Source organism: Melanerpes formicivorus, unplaced genomic scaffold (assembly GCF_026170545.1).
Source record: "Melanerpes formicivorus ecotype bairdi unplaced genomic scaffold, bMelFor1.0.p_v2 SCAF_1, whole genome shotgun sequence".
NCBI lineage: Eukaryota > Metazoa > Chordata > Aves > Piciformes > Picidae > Melanerpes > Melanerpes formicivorus.
This window is the reverse complement of record NW_027142353.1, coordinates 68,739,248-68,753,458: the sequence shown is the minus strand read 5'-3', so window position 1 is coordinate 68,753,458 and position 14,211 is coordinate 68,739,248. Positions and strand designations below refer to the sequence as shown.

Sequence of the window (14,211 nt, the reverse complement as noted above, 5' to 3'; positions counted from 1 at the left end):
TCGCCAATAACATGGCAGCCTCGTTCTCGCACGCCCCTCCACGCAGCCCCCGGCGACGAGAAGGGCGGGGCAGGTGCTTCAAGCAGCAAATCGCCGTCCCGCTGCAGAACGCCGCGAGACCGAATTCTCCTATCCGAGCCGCCGCTGCCAGCTCCGAAAGTGCGCGCGACAGGCCCTTTTGACAGACAGCCAATCGGAAAGCCCCACTCCATAGTGCCCACCCCTGCACTTCGGGGGATAACCCCGCCCACCCCGGGGGTCGGTCGCACAGCGCTGCCTGTTGGGGGCGCCCGCGCAGCCTCGCTCCCTGCGCTGGGTCCTGCCGCCCGCCGCTCCCCGCGGGGGCCGGCCTGGGGCAGCCCTCGGGCGGGGGCGGCGGGGCTGCTATAAATCGTCGGGGCGGCGGGCAGCCCTTGCAAGTTCTGGTCATGCTGCGGCTTTTGTTGTTCCTTCTGCTGGCCGGCGCCGCCGGCGCCCTGTTCTCCTCCCGTTACCGCCGCTGGGGCACCGCGCCGCCGACCGGCCCCTACCTCACCCGCTACTTCACGCAGCAGGTAGGAGCCCGCCGCGGGCCGGGGCAGCGGCTCCTGCCTCCCTTCCTCTCCCTGAGCAGCTCCCCGTGGTAAGCTGGCTCTGCACCCGCGGGCTGCGCTGGGGGTAGGTGCCGTGGGTCGGGGTGAAGGGAAGCCCCTGAACACGCCTCTGTGGGTGCCGAGCGGCTGGGCACCGAGCGCGATGAGAACGACGCTGCGAAGGACCTGGGCTTGTTGGATTAAAAACTGAGCGTGGGCCAGCAGTGTACGACTACAGCCCAGAAAGTCGACTGTAGCCTGGGGGGCATCACGAGAAGCGTAGCCGGCAGGCCGGGGAAGGCGTTTCTGCTGCGCTGCTCTCTCTGCTGTGCGCTGGTGAGACCTCACCTGCAGCACGGTGCTGAGCGCTGCAGTCGTCGGTGTAGCCAGTACCTGAGATCCGGGGATTTTAGAGATAGATAGATGTGGAAAGAAGAGAATTAATAGTTCTGGTAAGATCCTGTTGTAAAGCTGATGCCACATCTTTCTCCCTTCGCTCTCTGCCATGACCTCTTCCTCTCATACTTCAAGAAAAATGATGTTTGCTGAGAGTGGCTGCTGAGGGAGAGAGGGGTCCTGGTCACTGGCCTGGAAATCCTCACTTTTCTTGTCGAGAGACTTGCTAGTATTGTAGGAGGTGGTAGGAGGTGTGTGTGGTGATGTAATTTTTGTAGCCATAAGAGATCTGAGTGCTGCTGCCTGGCACTTGAAAGACGTGGTGTTAGCCTAAGGGGTCTGATCACATGGGGGACATAAGGCTGCTGTTTGCTAGTAGCATTGCATGCAGACCTGGCAGGCAAATCTTCAGGCCTTTTGAAATGTGCCCTGAGTGCTGCTGTCTGGAAACCTGTAGTGGAACATACATAGCATGATTAACATATTAAACAGGGGTGATGATACTGTGCCACCTCCCAGGATTCCTGAAGTTTAATTATTGACATTATAGTAGCTTATGGCATGACTCATCTTTCTGTTCCGTGCTGCTCTTCCTTAGCTAAAGTTCCTCTTTTGAATTCTTGTTTCTCCCTTCAGCTTTCAACATGAGTTGACAGTGTTTATATAAAATCACACAGCATAAAAATTGTTTCATGATATGACAAAATACTTTGCTGTCACAGAGAAACCATCCTATACACTTACTGGTATTAACAAAATCTCTTTGAATAGAGTCTTTAAATATTTGATACATGAAAGAAAACTTTGACAAGTCTAAGCAGCTTTCTTGCATGTTGCTTTAAAGTACCTCTTGAGCACTGTGAGCAGAGTGTTAGTGTTACATGCTGGGGAAGTGAATTTCAGAAGCTGAGCATTTGTATATTAGAATTGCAGCCCCTTGCTGTGAAGGCCTTCCAGATCTGTAGCATTGCTTGAGAGTTCGATGTCAGCCTTTACTGAGAAGCAATGGTCTCTCAGTCTGCTACCACAAAGATGGAGAAATAACAGGGTCAGAGTTCAGCTCAACACTTACACTGAACTTCCTCCTGTTTACCATTTTAAGTATCAGACATCCCTGATGGTAGGGCTAAGGTCCAGAGTACTGAGAAACAAGTCAAGCAATGCCTGTGTCAGTGTGCTGAGCATCTTAGCTTGCATAGTAGCCTGTGTATGTCCTTAACAACACTAATTACTTTGTCTTAGGGGTGTAATTTATTCCCCCTTTCCCAAAAGTAACCAATGCCTTTCAGCCTTCTACTCCTCCAGTGCATGAGCTGAATTACCCCAGTGTAAAGGTACTTCATGCTGACCTAGATTAGTAGGTGGTCCTTGAGGGGGAAACTCTGCCATCACCCTGATCTTTACATTTGTATCTGCAATGAAGAAGTTGGTCTCCTTTTCAGCTCTTCTGATGCACTAGCATGGCTTTTGTAGGCAAGTGTCATAGTATCAGTCAGGGTTGGAAGGGACCACAAGGATCATCTAGTTCCACCCCCCCTGCCATGGGCAGGGACACCCCGCACTAGACCAGACTGGCCAGAGCCTCATCCAGCCTGGGCTTAAACACCTTCAGGGACGGTGCCCCAACCACCTCCCTGGACAACCCCTTCCAGGGCTTCACCACTCTCATGGGGAAGAAGGCAGTTCCCACTTCTGTTTTGGTAGCCTTCTTGCTAAAAGGTTGCTTATGATTTGAGCATTAAATGAACCCATCCAAACCCAAACTTTACCAAGACTGATATGTAGGGTGTACAGTACTGCAGGGAGATCACCACTAGCTGAGTCACTTCTTTGTGGGTTCATCACCACAATTAGAATTCTTTGGAAGGGCTTGGTGAGACATCCAAGGACCATCTCTACTTCTATTTGCCCACGAAAGAGCATAGCAAGGAGAGTCTGGAGTCAGGCAGCTTTCCTGACCTTTGTGGATCCTTATCTTGCACTTTTGCATTGCTTTGTTTGACACCCATCAGTGCAACAAAAATCATAGCCCAAGAGCATGTGATTCTTTCAGTGCAGTCCTGGTGAGAGGATGAGGCCTGACATTTCCTGGTGTTTGAAGGCTTCTCAGTGATACATTGTCTTTTTACAAGAGAGTGGCAACTGTCTTTGTAGTCAATTTGGTAATTGGTGGCTGTGTGTGACTTAATGTGCTGGGGAGCCTTCACCCCAGTCACGTTTTGTATGCACACCACTTGCTTTGTGAACTGCTAGGGCTTTGCCTAAGAACCAGTGTGACAGGTACAGACTAACTTCTGTTCAGCAAGTCGCTGGGCCTGGCCCTTCAGACAGATTGTCCTGGGAGCTAATACCCATTAATTGTCACTGTTTCCAGAAGATGAGTTTGATTACCCTTGATCACTTCCTAGTGTGCATACTTACGTCAGTGTTTCATAGCTCAGTACATTCTTTCTGCTCTAAAACACATTGTGTGTACAGGAAAGGAACCTAGGTTGGGGTTTCAAAGCAATGAAGGTTATAAAGTAATGCAACTTCTCTTTTCTGCCTTTAATAAGCTACTTTGTGTTACAGACTGAAGCTGGGAGGCATAGAAAATTAAAGTCTTGTTTGAAAGTGAGGAAATTAGAATGCAGGTTCCAAGCCAGAAAAGAGAATGAGAAGAGACTGCAAAGGAGAAGTGAAGATACCTGTCTGTCTGTATCTCTCTAGGTGTGTGTATACATATCTCTGTGTGTATTTTTTATACATAGATCACTTTTCCCAGCTGTGGTCCTTTCTGTTTTACAGGAAGGGCCAATTTAAAGGAAGCCAGTGAACCCCAGAATGTTCCTGTGCTAACTGAAAATCAGTGCTACATCAAAAACCAACCTGACTTCACTCAGGCTGACTTGCATCAATGTGCAGAGTAAAAGAAATGGGACCACCTTTTTGAGGACAATTCTGCCTTGATTGAATACAAACTAAGGGTGCAGTTTTGCTCTTAAACTAGTGTTGCCTCTGTGGTACTCACAAGAAGGAAGCTTAGAGTTAGAGAACAAGACCTCTCTAATGCAGTTCAGCATTTTCCAGCATGTGAGGTTTTCACTGTGCTACGTAACTGAGTGTCACTGACAACATTTGTACAACAGTTACATATAAGCTCCTCCTGTATTGTTAATGGAGTAGTTTTTCAGCCATGGGCCTAAAACTCATATATTAAGATAATAAAATGTATTGAGATGCCCAGCAGGTCTAGGGAGGTTCTTCTCCCCCTCTACTCTGCCCTGGTGAGACCACACCTGGAATACTGTGCCCAGCTTTGGGCTCTGCAGTTCAAGGGAGACTGCGATCAGCTGGAGAGGTCTAATGGAGAGCCAAGAGGATGCCTCTGACTTGAACCTCTCCCCTGTGAAGAGAGACTGAGATCCCTAGGGCTGTTTAGTCTTGAAGACTGAGGTGGGATCTGATCAGTGTCTATCAATATCTGAGGGGTGGGTGTCAAGTGGAGGGGGCCAAGCTCTTTTTAGTGGTGTGCAGTAGTAAGACAAGGCACAATGGGTACAAGCTCAAACATAGAAGGTTTCACCTCAACATGAGGAGAAACTTCTTTACAGTGAGGGTGACAGAGCACTGGAGCAGGCTGCCCAGAGAGGTTGTGGAGTCTTCTTCTCTAGGTATACTCAAAATCTGCCTGGATGCACTCCTGTGCAGACTACCCCAGGCGATCCTGCTTTGGCATTGGGGTTGGACCTGATGATCTCTGGAGGTCCCTTCCAACCCCTAATGCTCTGTTCTGTGAGGTTATAACTCCTAATGTTGATTAACAGTTGTGTCAGCATTTTGCTGTGACTCAGGTTGGTGTCTTGGGAATGGTAAAGATGGGTTTGGTTTTAATCTCTGGCACCCTGATAGAATAGCATTTTTAACTTCTGCTGCAGGAAAAAACAAAGTGCTTTTCACAGAGCCCCTTGGTACCAATTAAAAGTTGTGTCAGTGGGCAGAGGAGAAGTGATGCTGATGTTTGTCTCTGAGGTGGATTACTTGGAATATGTTTTACTCATTAAGTAGCACAGGGGTACTTGGCAGCTCTTCCTCGGTGATTTCATAGTGTGATTTAAAACAGGAGCTGCAAACTATAAACCATGTCCACAAGTCAAAACAATAGCTCTTACTCAGTGGACAGGAAGGCAGGGAAGTCCTTATTAAAGCTGCTCAGTGAATCTTTATTTTTATGCACTACTTATCTGTGGGTCACAATGCAGACAGAAGCTTCTCAAATTAAGCAGGAAGCACTTAATTTCCTCACAACTTGCAGCCTTTCTTTTTCAAGTGAGCAGTAAATAATAGAGCCTACAAAAAGCAGCAGTGGTCACTGCTGGCACTGAAAACAAGCTTGGGTTTTAAATTATTGTTGTGACAATCTCAGTAGCTTTAATCATTGAAAGCTGAAATAGGCCACTGAAAGCTTTCTGATAGATTGTCTCAGTTAAAAGGTTTTAAAGGACTAAACTCTGAACAAAACTGCTTATGGCTGGAGGGCAACGAGTTCACAAGCTGGGTGTGCACAGAACACATGCTGGTGACTTCACTGAAGTTGTTGTGATTGGTAGGAATTGCCCAACAACTTGCAGCAGCTGCATCAAAATCCTAGATCTGAATTTGTTGCCTTTTATTTTGAGGTGAGGAGTGGGAGGGGAGTCCAGGAGGAGGATGAAGTTAAAAATGGAATTTGAGGCTAATGTATTCTGTATTGATGTCTTCATCTGAAGAGATCAAAAAGGAGAGGGACTCCTCATAAGAGTGTCTAGAAATAGGACAAGGGAGAATGGTTTTAAGATGAGGGAGAGTAGGTTAAGACTGCCTTTTAGGAAGAAGCTCTTCAGTATGAGGGTGGTGATGCTCTGGAATAGGTTACTCAGGGAGGTTGTGGATGCCTCTTCCCTGAGGATGTTCAAGGCCCTGCTGGGGAAGGCCTTGAGCAGCCCAGTCCAGCTGAGAGGTGTCCCTGCCCATGTTGGGGAGGTTGGAGTAGATTACACACACATAGAATCACCAAGGTTGGAAGAGACCTCAAAGATCATCAAGTCCAACCTGTCACCACAGACCTCATGACTAGACCATGGCACCAAGTGCCACATCCAATCCCCTCTTGAACACCTCCAGGGACGGTGACTCCACCACCTCCCTGGGCAGCACATTCCAGTGGCTAACAACTCAGCTGATCTCTAAGGTCCCTGCCAAGCTAAGCCATTCTGTGAAAGCCAGCCAACAGCATAAGCAGCTGTAGACTGTGCAGGTCACCAAACTGGTGAGAGACTGGGTCACACCTGGTTATTAAATGACTTTAAATCTTAAACTGAAGAAATAACCTTACTTGCCTTAAAATTTTCACTTGTTCAGGTAAAAAACCCCAAAATGCTCTACAATGCATGAGATAAATGTAATGGGGAAAGCCAAGCTGTGCTCTGGTGTCTTCCAGACACTTACAAAATGGTTTCTTTTGTCTTTTTTCAAGCATGTGCAGTGAGAGAAATTAGACATGGACAGCAGCATGTGGATTGCATTTCCTTTCAGCACAGTCAGCAGATACTCTCCTCCTTGCTGATGGTGCAGGGGGATGATTTGTTGTTGTGTATTTACAACTTTTAATTGCTGCCTCCTGTGCTTTAGGCCAGCCCTAGGGTGCATGCCATGCTTTCTGATATTCAGCACTGTTAGAGTGCTGCTGCCAAGTAACGTTAATAATGTTAAACATGCTGCTCTCTGAACACAGAGTGAGCAAGGGAACAAAACTTCTCATCCTTTTGGGCTCTTGTGTCCATCTTCAACTTGACGTAATGCCTTTCTCCAGTATTCACTCCTCCAGCCAAGACACAAAGCTTATGCACAAGCTTAACCTTGTGTCAGTCTTAAAGTGGGTGTGATCTTGGTGAAGATTATCTGGAAAAGGTACTTGTAAGTAAGACTTGAGAGGTCTGTCCCTTTCCTGAAGAGGAGAGCATTCACTGAGAGCTCTGCCTTGCATGGGATGTGAAGGTGTGGGGAGCTACATTACTGTGCTGGGGAGGGACTTTTTAGGGTGCTGGGTTGTGATAGGACTACGGGGAGTGGATCCAGGCTAGAGCAGGGTAGATTTAGATTAGATGTCAGGAAGAAGTTCTTTACTATGAGGGTGGTAAGACACTGGAACAGTTTGCCAAGGGAGGTGGTGGAAACTCCATCCCCGAATGTGGCTCTGGGCAACCTGATCTAGTGGAGGGTGTCCCTCCCATGGCAGGGGGATTGAAACTGAGTGATCCTTGAGGTCCCTTCCAACCCTGACAATTCTGTGGCTTTTGTGCTCTAGTTCCTGCCTCTGATATGGACACACCTGATGTGTCCATATCAACCTGGTGGTGATAGATCTCCTTTCATTCCTCACTATTTGTTTTGCTTCCAAAAGGCCTAAGTTTTCTTGCATTGTGAGACAAAAAAAACCTTTGTGAAAAGCATCTATGCAGGGGCCTAGTGTGGAAAAAACTAGTCCTAGGTAAGCTAGCGTGGTAGCTTTGGTGTAAAACTTCCTTTCAGGATGCCAGGAACAGAAAGTGATGGGCACCAGACCCTCTGAGTTTAGCAGGTGTGGGCTGAGGCCAGGCTGAACTGGAGGAAGTGGGTGAAAGCAGAACTAGGATGAAGAAAACATTTGATTTGTGCCCCACAGCAGCAGCTTACTCTGCCCTACTGCATGATCCACTGAAACCAGTGTCTTCCACAAAGGTGGTTCAGCACTGTGTGCTGCTCTGGGGGTGCTGCCATTTCTGTGGTGTTTCCTAGACAGTGACAAAATGCAGGCCTCTCTGTTGCTTGGAGGAGAACAGTCTCAGGGCAATGGCGAGAGAGCGTGGTTGGGGACTGTCAGCTGTAAAGCTGATTGAAGAGTTGAAGTGATTCCTGCCATCTCCTGCCTTGTTCTCTCTCTTGTGCTGGAGCTTTGCAGCTGTCAGGTGTGGGGCACAAAGTGTTGGAAGGCCCTGTGTGACCTCTTGAGCTGTCCTTCCACCCGGGAGAGTCATAGCAAGGGATTTCATCTTCCCTGTGGCTGCTGCAGGATTTTCACCTAAGTAATTCAAGCATAAATATGTTTAGAGTCTTCATTTTTGCATTGTAAACAGACTCTGGAGTTTCCAGTCGCAGCACAAAGTCTCCTAATGATTTGTGGCAGTTGAAAGCAATGTGTTTGTGTTCTTCTTAGCTGCTTGGGTTTCCAACATTAAAAAAAGTTCAGTCATGTATTGTTTGGGAACTGTTTGTTTCTCACCAAGGCTGACCTGAATAGCCTGGTGCTTTCCTGCAGCATGTGCTGTTGTTTGGTCTTTTTGAGTGCCTAGTCCAAACTCCATGACTCAGGGCAGAGGTAGAGTTCCTGTCTGAGGCTTTCCTTGTCCGTGGTTTTTAATCAGTGAGGTGATAAATGAGTGCTAAAAGCAAACTGTTAAACAGTGGCAGTCTCCCAAGAGCAGGTGATGTGGTTTCTGCAGCATGAAAGAAGCTTCAGTAAAACACATGGAGTGTGATTCTAGCTACAGATCAGTGTGTTCACAAGGCCATGATGACAATGGAAGAGATCCCTCCATTACAAGGCTCTTAAGCCTGCATTTGTTCTGGGGAGCAAGTTCACCTGAAACCTAATTCCAACCCAGAAAAAAGTTGAAGCATTTGCTCTGGGCCATTGGTAGTAGAATAGATGTTTGAATCAATAAACTGGCCTAAAGCCTGCATGTTGTCATCACAGCATGGTAAGGGTTGGAAGGGACTCTTGGAGATCAGCTAGTCCAGCCCCCCTGCTAAAGCAGGTTCACCTAGAGCTGGTTGCACAGGAATGCATCCAGGCAGGTTTGAAAGCCTCCAGAGGAGACTCCACAGCCTCTCTGGGCTGCCTGCTCTGGTGCTCTGTCACTGAAGAAGTTTTTCTTCATGTTCAAGTGGAACTTCCTGTGCTCCTGTTTGTGCCTTTTGACCCTTGTTCTGTCACTGGGCACCACTGAAAAGAGTCTGGCCTCACCTTCTTGGCACCTGCCTTTTAGATGTTGATAAGCCTTGAGAAGATCCCTTCTCAGTCTTCTCCAGGCTGAACAGTCCCAGGTCTCACAGCCTGTCTTTGTGAGAGATGCTCCAGTACCCTGTCATCTTCATAGCCCTCTGCTGGACTTCCTCCTGTAGTTCCATCTGCCTCTTGACCTGAGGAGCCCAGACCTGGACACGTGCTCCAGACAGGGCCTTACTAGGGCAGGGCAGAGCGGGAGGAGAACCTTCCTCAACCTGTTGGTCAGGCTCTTGTTAATGCACCTCAAGATACTGTTGCCTGTCTTGGCCACAAGTGTGAATTGCTGGTTCATGATTATCTTCTGTCTCCATGTTTTGTTAAATGTGACAATAATGAAAGAAAATTAAATCCAGTGGACAAAACCTCCTGAATTAGAGTGTGGAAAACTGCCGTGAGGAGAGGCTGAGGCAGCTGGGGTGGTTTAGCCTGGAGAAGAGGAGGCTCAGGGGAGACCTCATTGCTCTCTACAACTACCCAAAAGGGGATTATAGACAGGTGGGGGTTGGTCTCTTCTCCCAGATACCCAGCACCAGAACAAGAGGACACAGTCTCAAGCTGTGCTGGGGGAAGTTTAGGCTGGAGGTGAGGAGAAACTTCTTCCCAGCAAGAGACATTGGCCATTGGAATGTGCTGCCCAGGGAGGTGGTGGAGTCACCATCACTGGAAGTATTCAAAAAAGGATTGGATGTGTCACTTGGAGCCATGGTTTAGTCAGTCAGGAGGTGCTGGGTGATAGGTTGGACTTGATGATCTCTGAGGTCTTTTCCAACCACGCTGATTCTATGACACAGAGTCTATCTCTTCCAGCTCTCACATTTTTTGTGTAGGATGTTCAGGTGAGCGAGGTAACCTAGCTCATGCAAGAAGGTGTACTTTACATCTCCCTGCTCTTCCACAGAGCATCAAATGATTAAGCATTTAAACAGACTGGTGGTAATCTTCAATCTCTGCTGACCGTTGTGTAAGCCTAGGAAGCAAGGAAATATCTCGGTCCTTGCATTCAAAATGGAAAAGATAAGACCAAGCTCAGCTTGATTTGTCTTGTCTTCTTTCTTGACTTCCTTTTTTCTGCACTAAATAGTCAGGGACAAACAGAAACTCCTACCAGCTGCTGGTGAGATGAAGCTGCAGGCCTGTCAGGCTGTGATACACACAATGTGCAGTGGCAGGAAACACAGCAGCAACAATAGTGCTGGGGGGAGACTTTTTTAAACCAGGCTTTAATTTGCTTTCACTGTTAGCTCTGTGTCTCCCCAGCTATGAAGGCATACATGGTGTCTGAGTTAGTATTTTTTAGTGGTATTCTATTACTGTAGTGGTTTTTTTTGTGGGCTTGATTAATTTGTAGGTAGTAATAGTGGTACCAAAACTCGGCGCCTCCTGGAATACCACGGTGCACACAGAGATGGCAAGGTCGTTCCTGCCCTCATGAACCTCCAAATTAAATGGAGGAAACAAAGATTATAAAAAAAGGAAAGGAAACAAAACTAATGGAGCCAGCTAACTGGACTGGAGTCCCACAGCCTGTCAGGAGTGAAACTGGAAATAGAAACACATCAGTGAAATCCCAAAGAGGCTGCTGCCTACACTGCTGTTCACGCAGAAGGATATCCTCAGACTATCCTCTATCTTCCTGTCCTCAGGAAATAATTCAGACAGGATGGGCACTCAAAACAACTCCACGAACGTGTGGAGGGTGGAACATGACTCTGAAAACCCCCTGGCTTCTCCCCAGTACAACTGATGCTTTCATGGAGAATATGCAAATTGAGAAAGATAAAGCTGTTGCACAGAGGGCTGAAAGTCAAAGTGTGACAGAAAAGCTTTCAGATGCTTAAAATCTTGCCAGAAACTCAAACTTAAACCTGCCAGGTGCTGATTTGCTGCCTTGAATGACATTGATAGCTTCCAGTTAGAAGCTGTGAATTATAGCCTTCACAAAAACCAACCAAACAAAATCTAAACCAAAAAACCCCACAAACAAACCACAAGACTTGGGTTTGCTGTCCTCTCTCTGTAAGCACTACCGACCTTAAGGTGCTGCTGAGGAGGAAGTGGCTTTAGCCCACAGGTCCTGTTTTGCCTGTGCTTTAGTCATGGCCATAATTCCTGAGTGCTGCCAGGAGTACATTAAGCAGGCTAGCATCTGTACAGTAAGTAATTAATGTTTGTTGTGCCCATAACCCCAGGAGAGATGTGTGGCAGAGTGACTTGTTTTATTTCAGATGGGCTTCCAAAACAACAGCAAAGTGTATTAAAAACCTTACCCTGAGGTAAGTCATCACAGATGGCTCAAGAGAAGCACATGATACATGTCCACATAAGGTAAAGTCAAAGGAACATGCCATGCACTTCGAGTGGAAGGCAGCAAGTTGGGTTTATTGCCCTTCCTTTCAATGCAGATTTGGTCAGGGATTGGACCAGTCCAGAGAGGGCTTTTTGACCTGAGCCTATGAGCTGCCCTTTGCTGTAGAAAGTTTCTTTGGGCTGAAGGAACAAAGCTGCCGACTTGAGCCTTCAGTGTGGAGCTCTTGTCAGCTTCCTGGGCACAAACATCTGGTCTGGCTGCTGCACCTCCATGAGTGCAGTGCTCAGCAGCCGTGCTTTGGGGAGTGGCTGCCTCTGAAGCAGTCTGTTGTGTGTTTGTGTTTGCCCCAAATGCTTTCTGAGTCTTTGGACTCAAAGGTGTGCAAGAAAATAGGAGATTCCTTTTGTTAATCAAACAAGGCTCATGGAGATTTCTGCACATGGGGCTGAAATTTTGTTGCTCCCTTGCTTTGGCTCAGAGTTGCAGCACTCCAAAGCATTTCCATCCTGCCTACCTCAGCTGACAATACCTTAATTACTTTCAACACTTCCCCTTCTGTTTGTACTCATTAATACCAGAGTGACCATATCTGTGGTGGCATTTTATGTGCATCATACTTCCATTTGTAAAACGTTGCTGTTGCATTGCTGCTGCTGACTGCACTCTTATTCTAACCAGCTTTGCTGGCTAGTCGCAGTCAGAGAAGCTGAAAACTTTAGGCTGTGTAACTGGATTTATCCTAGAATAGTAATTTTGGAAGAGAACTCTGTGTGTCATCTGGTCCCAGCTCCCACTCAAAGCAGGGCCAATTGCAGAGCTGTATTAAAAAAAAGAAAACTAAAAGAGAATAGAATAAACCAGGTTGGAAGAGACCTTCAAGATCATCACATCCAATCCAACACCACCTAAACACCTGAACCATGGCACCAAGCACCCCGTCAAGTCTCCTCCTGAACACCTCCAGTGATGGTGACTCCACCACCTCCCCAGGCAGCCCATTCCAATGGGCAATCACTCTCTCTGTGTAGAACTTCTTCCTAACACCCAGCCTAAACCTCCCCTGGCACAGCCTGAGACTGTGTCCTCTTGTTCTGGTACTGGCTGCCTGGAAGAAGAGACCAACATCAGCCTGTCTACAACCTCCCTTCAGGTAGTTGTAGAGAGCAAGAAGGTCTCCCCTGAGCCTTCTCCTCTTCAGGCTAAGCAACCCCAGCTCCCTCAGCCTCTCCTCACAGGGCTGTGTTCCAAGCCCCTCACCAACTTCGTTATCCCTTCTCTGGACTCGTTCCAGCAACTCAACCTCCTTCCTAAACTGAGGAGCCCAGAACTGGACACAGGACTCAAGGTGCAGCCTACCCAGTGCTGTGTTCAGGGGCAGAATGACCTCCCTGCTCCTGCTGGCCACACTGTTCCTGATGCAGGCTAGGATGCCATTGGCCCTCTTGGCTGCTCAGGCCCTTCTCCTTACAGTTATTGCTGGGGGGTCAGCAGCAATTATGCAAATCGTAATTAGCAAGAGCTTGCATGTGCTGATCTGCACCTTAACCGCACTGGCAGTTAAGGTGTTGTCATGTCCTAACCTGCTGGCTTCGTTTGCTGTTGTGGTCTGCTCTCACCGAGTCTGTTTGCAGAAGTCACTGCTGTTGTCCTACTCCTCTTGTGTGAAGTGTGGAGAGGAAATCTGCTGCTTCAAGTTTTCAAGTCAGACTTCATTAAAAAACTTCTCTGGATGCTTTGAGTCATGCCATCCACTGCTCACAGTTTGTGCTGGTGGTGTAGGTTGGATTTGTACCCCAACAATTTGGAGGCTTGCCCCTCTTTGCCACAGTGGCTTGGAATTCTGGCAGCAAAATGAAGTTGTATTTACAAAAGTGGACTAAACATGAAATTACAAAAGGCAATAAACACATACAGGTGTCATTGTGCCCTGTACTCTGCACTGGTTAGGCCACACCTTGAGTCCTGTGTCCAGTTCTGGGCCCCTCAGTTTAAGAAGGACATTGAGACACTTGAAGGTGTCCAGAGAAGGGCAACAAAGCTGGGGAGGGGTCTGGAGCACAGCCCTGTGAGGAGAGGCTGAGGGAGCTGGGGTTGCTTAGCCTGGAGAAGAGGAGGCTCAGGGGAGACCTCATTGCTCTCTACAACTACCTGAAGGGAGGTTGTAGCCAGGAAGGGGTTGGTCTCTTCTCCCAGGCAACCAGCACCAGAACAAGAGGACACAGTCTCAAGCTGTGCCAGGGGAAGTTTAGGCTGGAGGTGAGGAGGAAGTTCTTCACTGAGTGAGTTGTTCGTCATTGGGATGTGCTGCCCAGGGAGGTGGTGGAGTCCCCATCCCTGGAGGTGTTAAGAGGGGATTGGATGTGGCACTTGGTGCCATGGTCTGGTCATGAGGTCTGTGGTGACAGGTTGGACTCGGTGACCCTCGAGGTCTCTCCCAACCTTGGTGATACTGTGATGCCCACAATTCAACAGCCTCAGGAGTACCTCCTTACACAATAATTGAGCTCTTCTCCCCCTTACCCCCTCTGCACACAAAGGCCCCAAAGGAGGCTGCATGCAGCTGGCCTGGTCCTGTCTTCCCCCCTGCCCTGGTACCTCGCACACACAGAGCCAAAACAAGAGATTATTCTGGCAGGAGCAAGGTCACAGAGACAAGCAGCAAGCAAGGCACAGGGAGAAAAGAGAAAGAGCTCTCTGTGGTGCCAGAGATAAGATTTTTAACAAACCAGTGGGGTGATACGAAGTTCTCTTGCATCATTCTGTGTCCAATCCCTAAAGCTGTTCATTCTTTAGACTCAAAGTCTGGAACAGTGCTTATTTACAGAGCGTGTCTAAGCTAGGCACTGGCTCTGAACTCTGACAGGGGTTTA

At 48.0% G+C, this 14,211-nt stretch overlaps 1 protein-coding gene across 1 annotated transcript in view; it reads left to right on the top strand.

The window, feature by feature from the left end:
- Positions 1-318: 318 nt before the first annotated feature.
- Positions 319-14,211, top strand: part of PRCP (prolylcarboxypeptidase) — a 35,514-nt gene continuing 21,621 nt past the window's right edge. Inside the window, exon 1 of the mRNA XM_068145972.1 lies at positions 319-554. Within this exon, the coding sequence (XP_068002073.1) occupies positions 429-554 (126 nt within the window). The 5' untranslated portion in view covers positions 319-428. The remainder of the gene's footprint in view (positions 555-14,211) is intronic.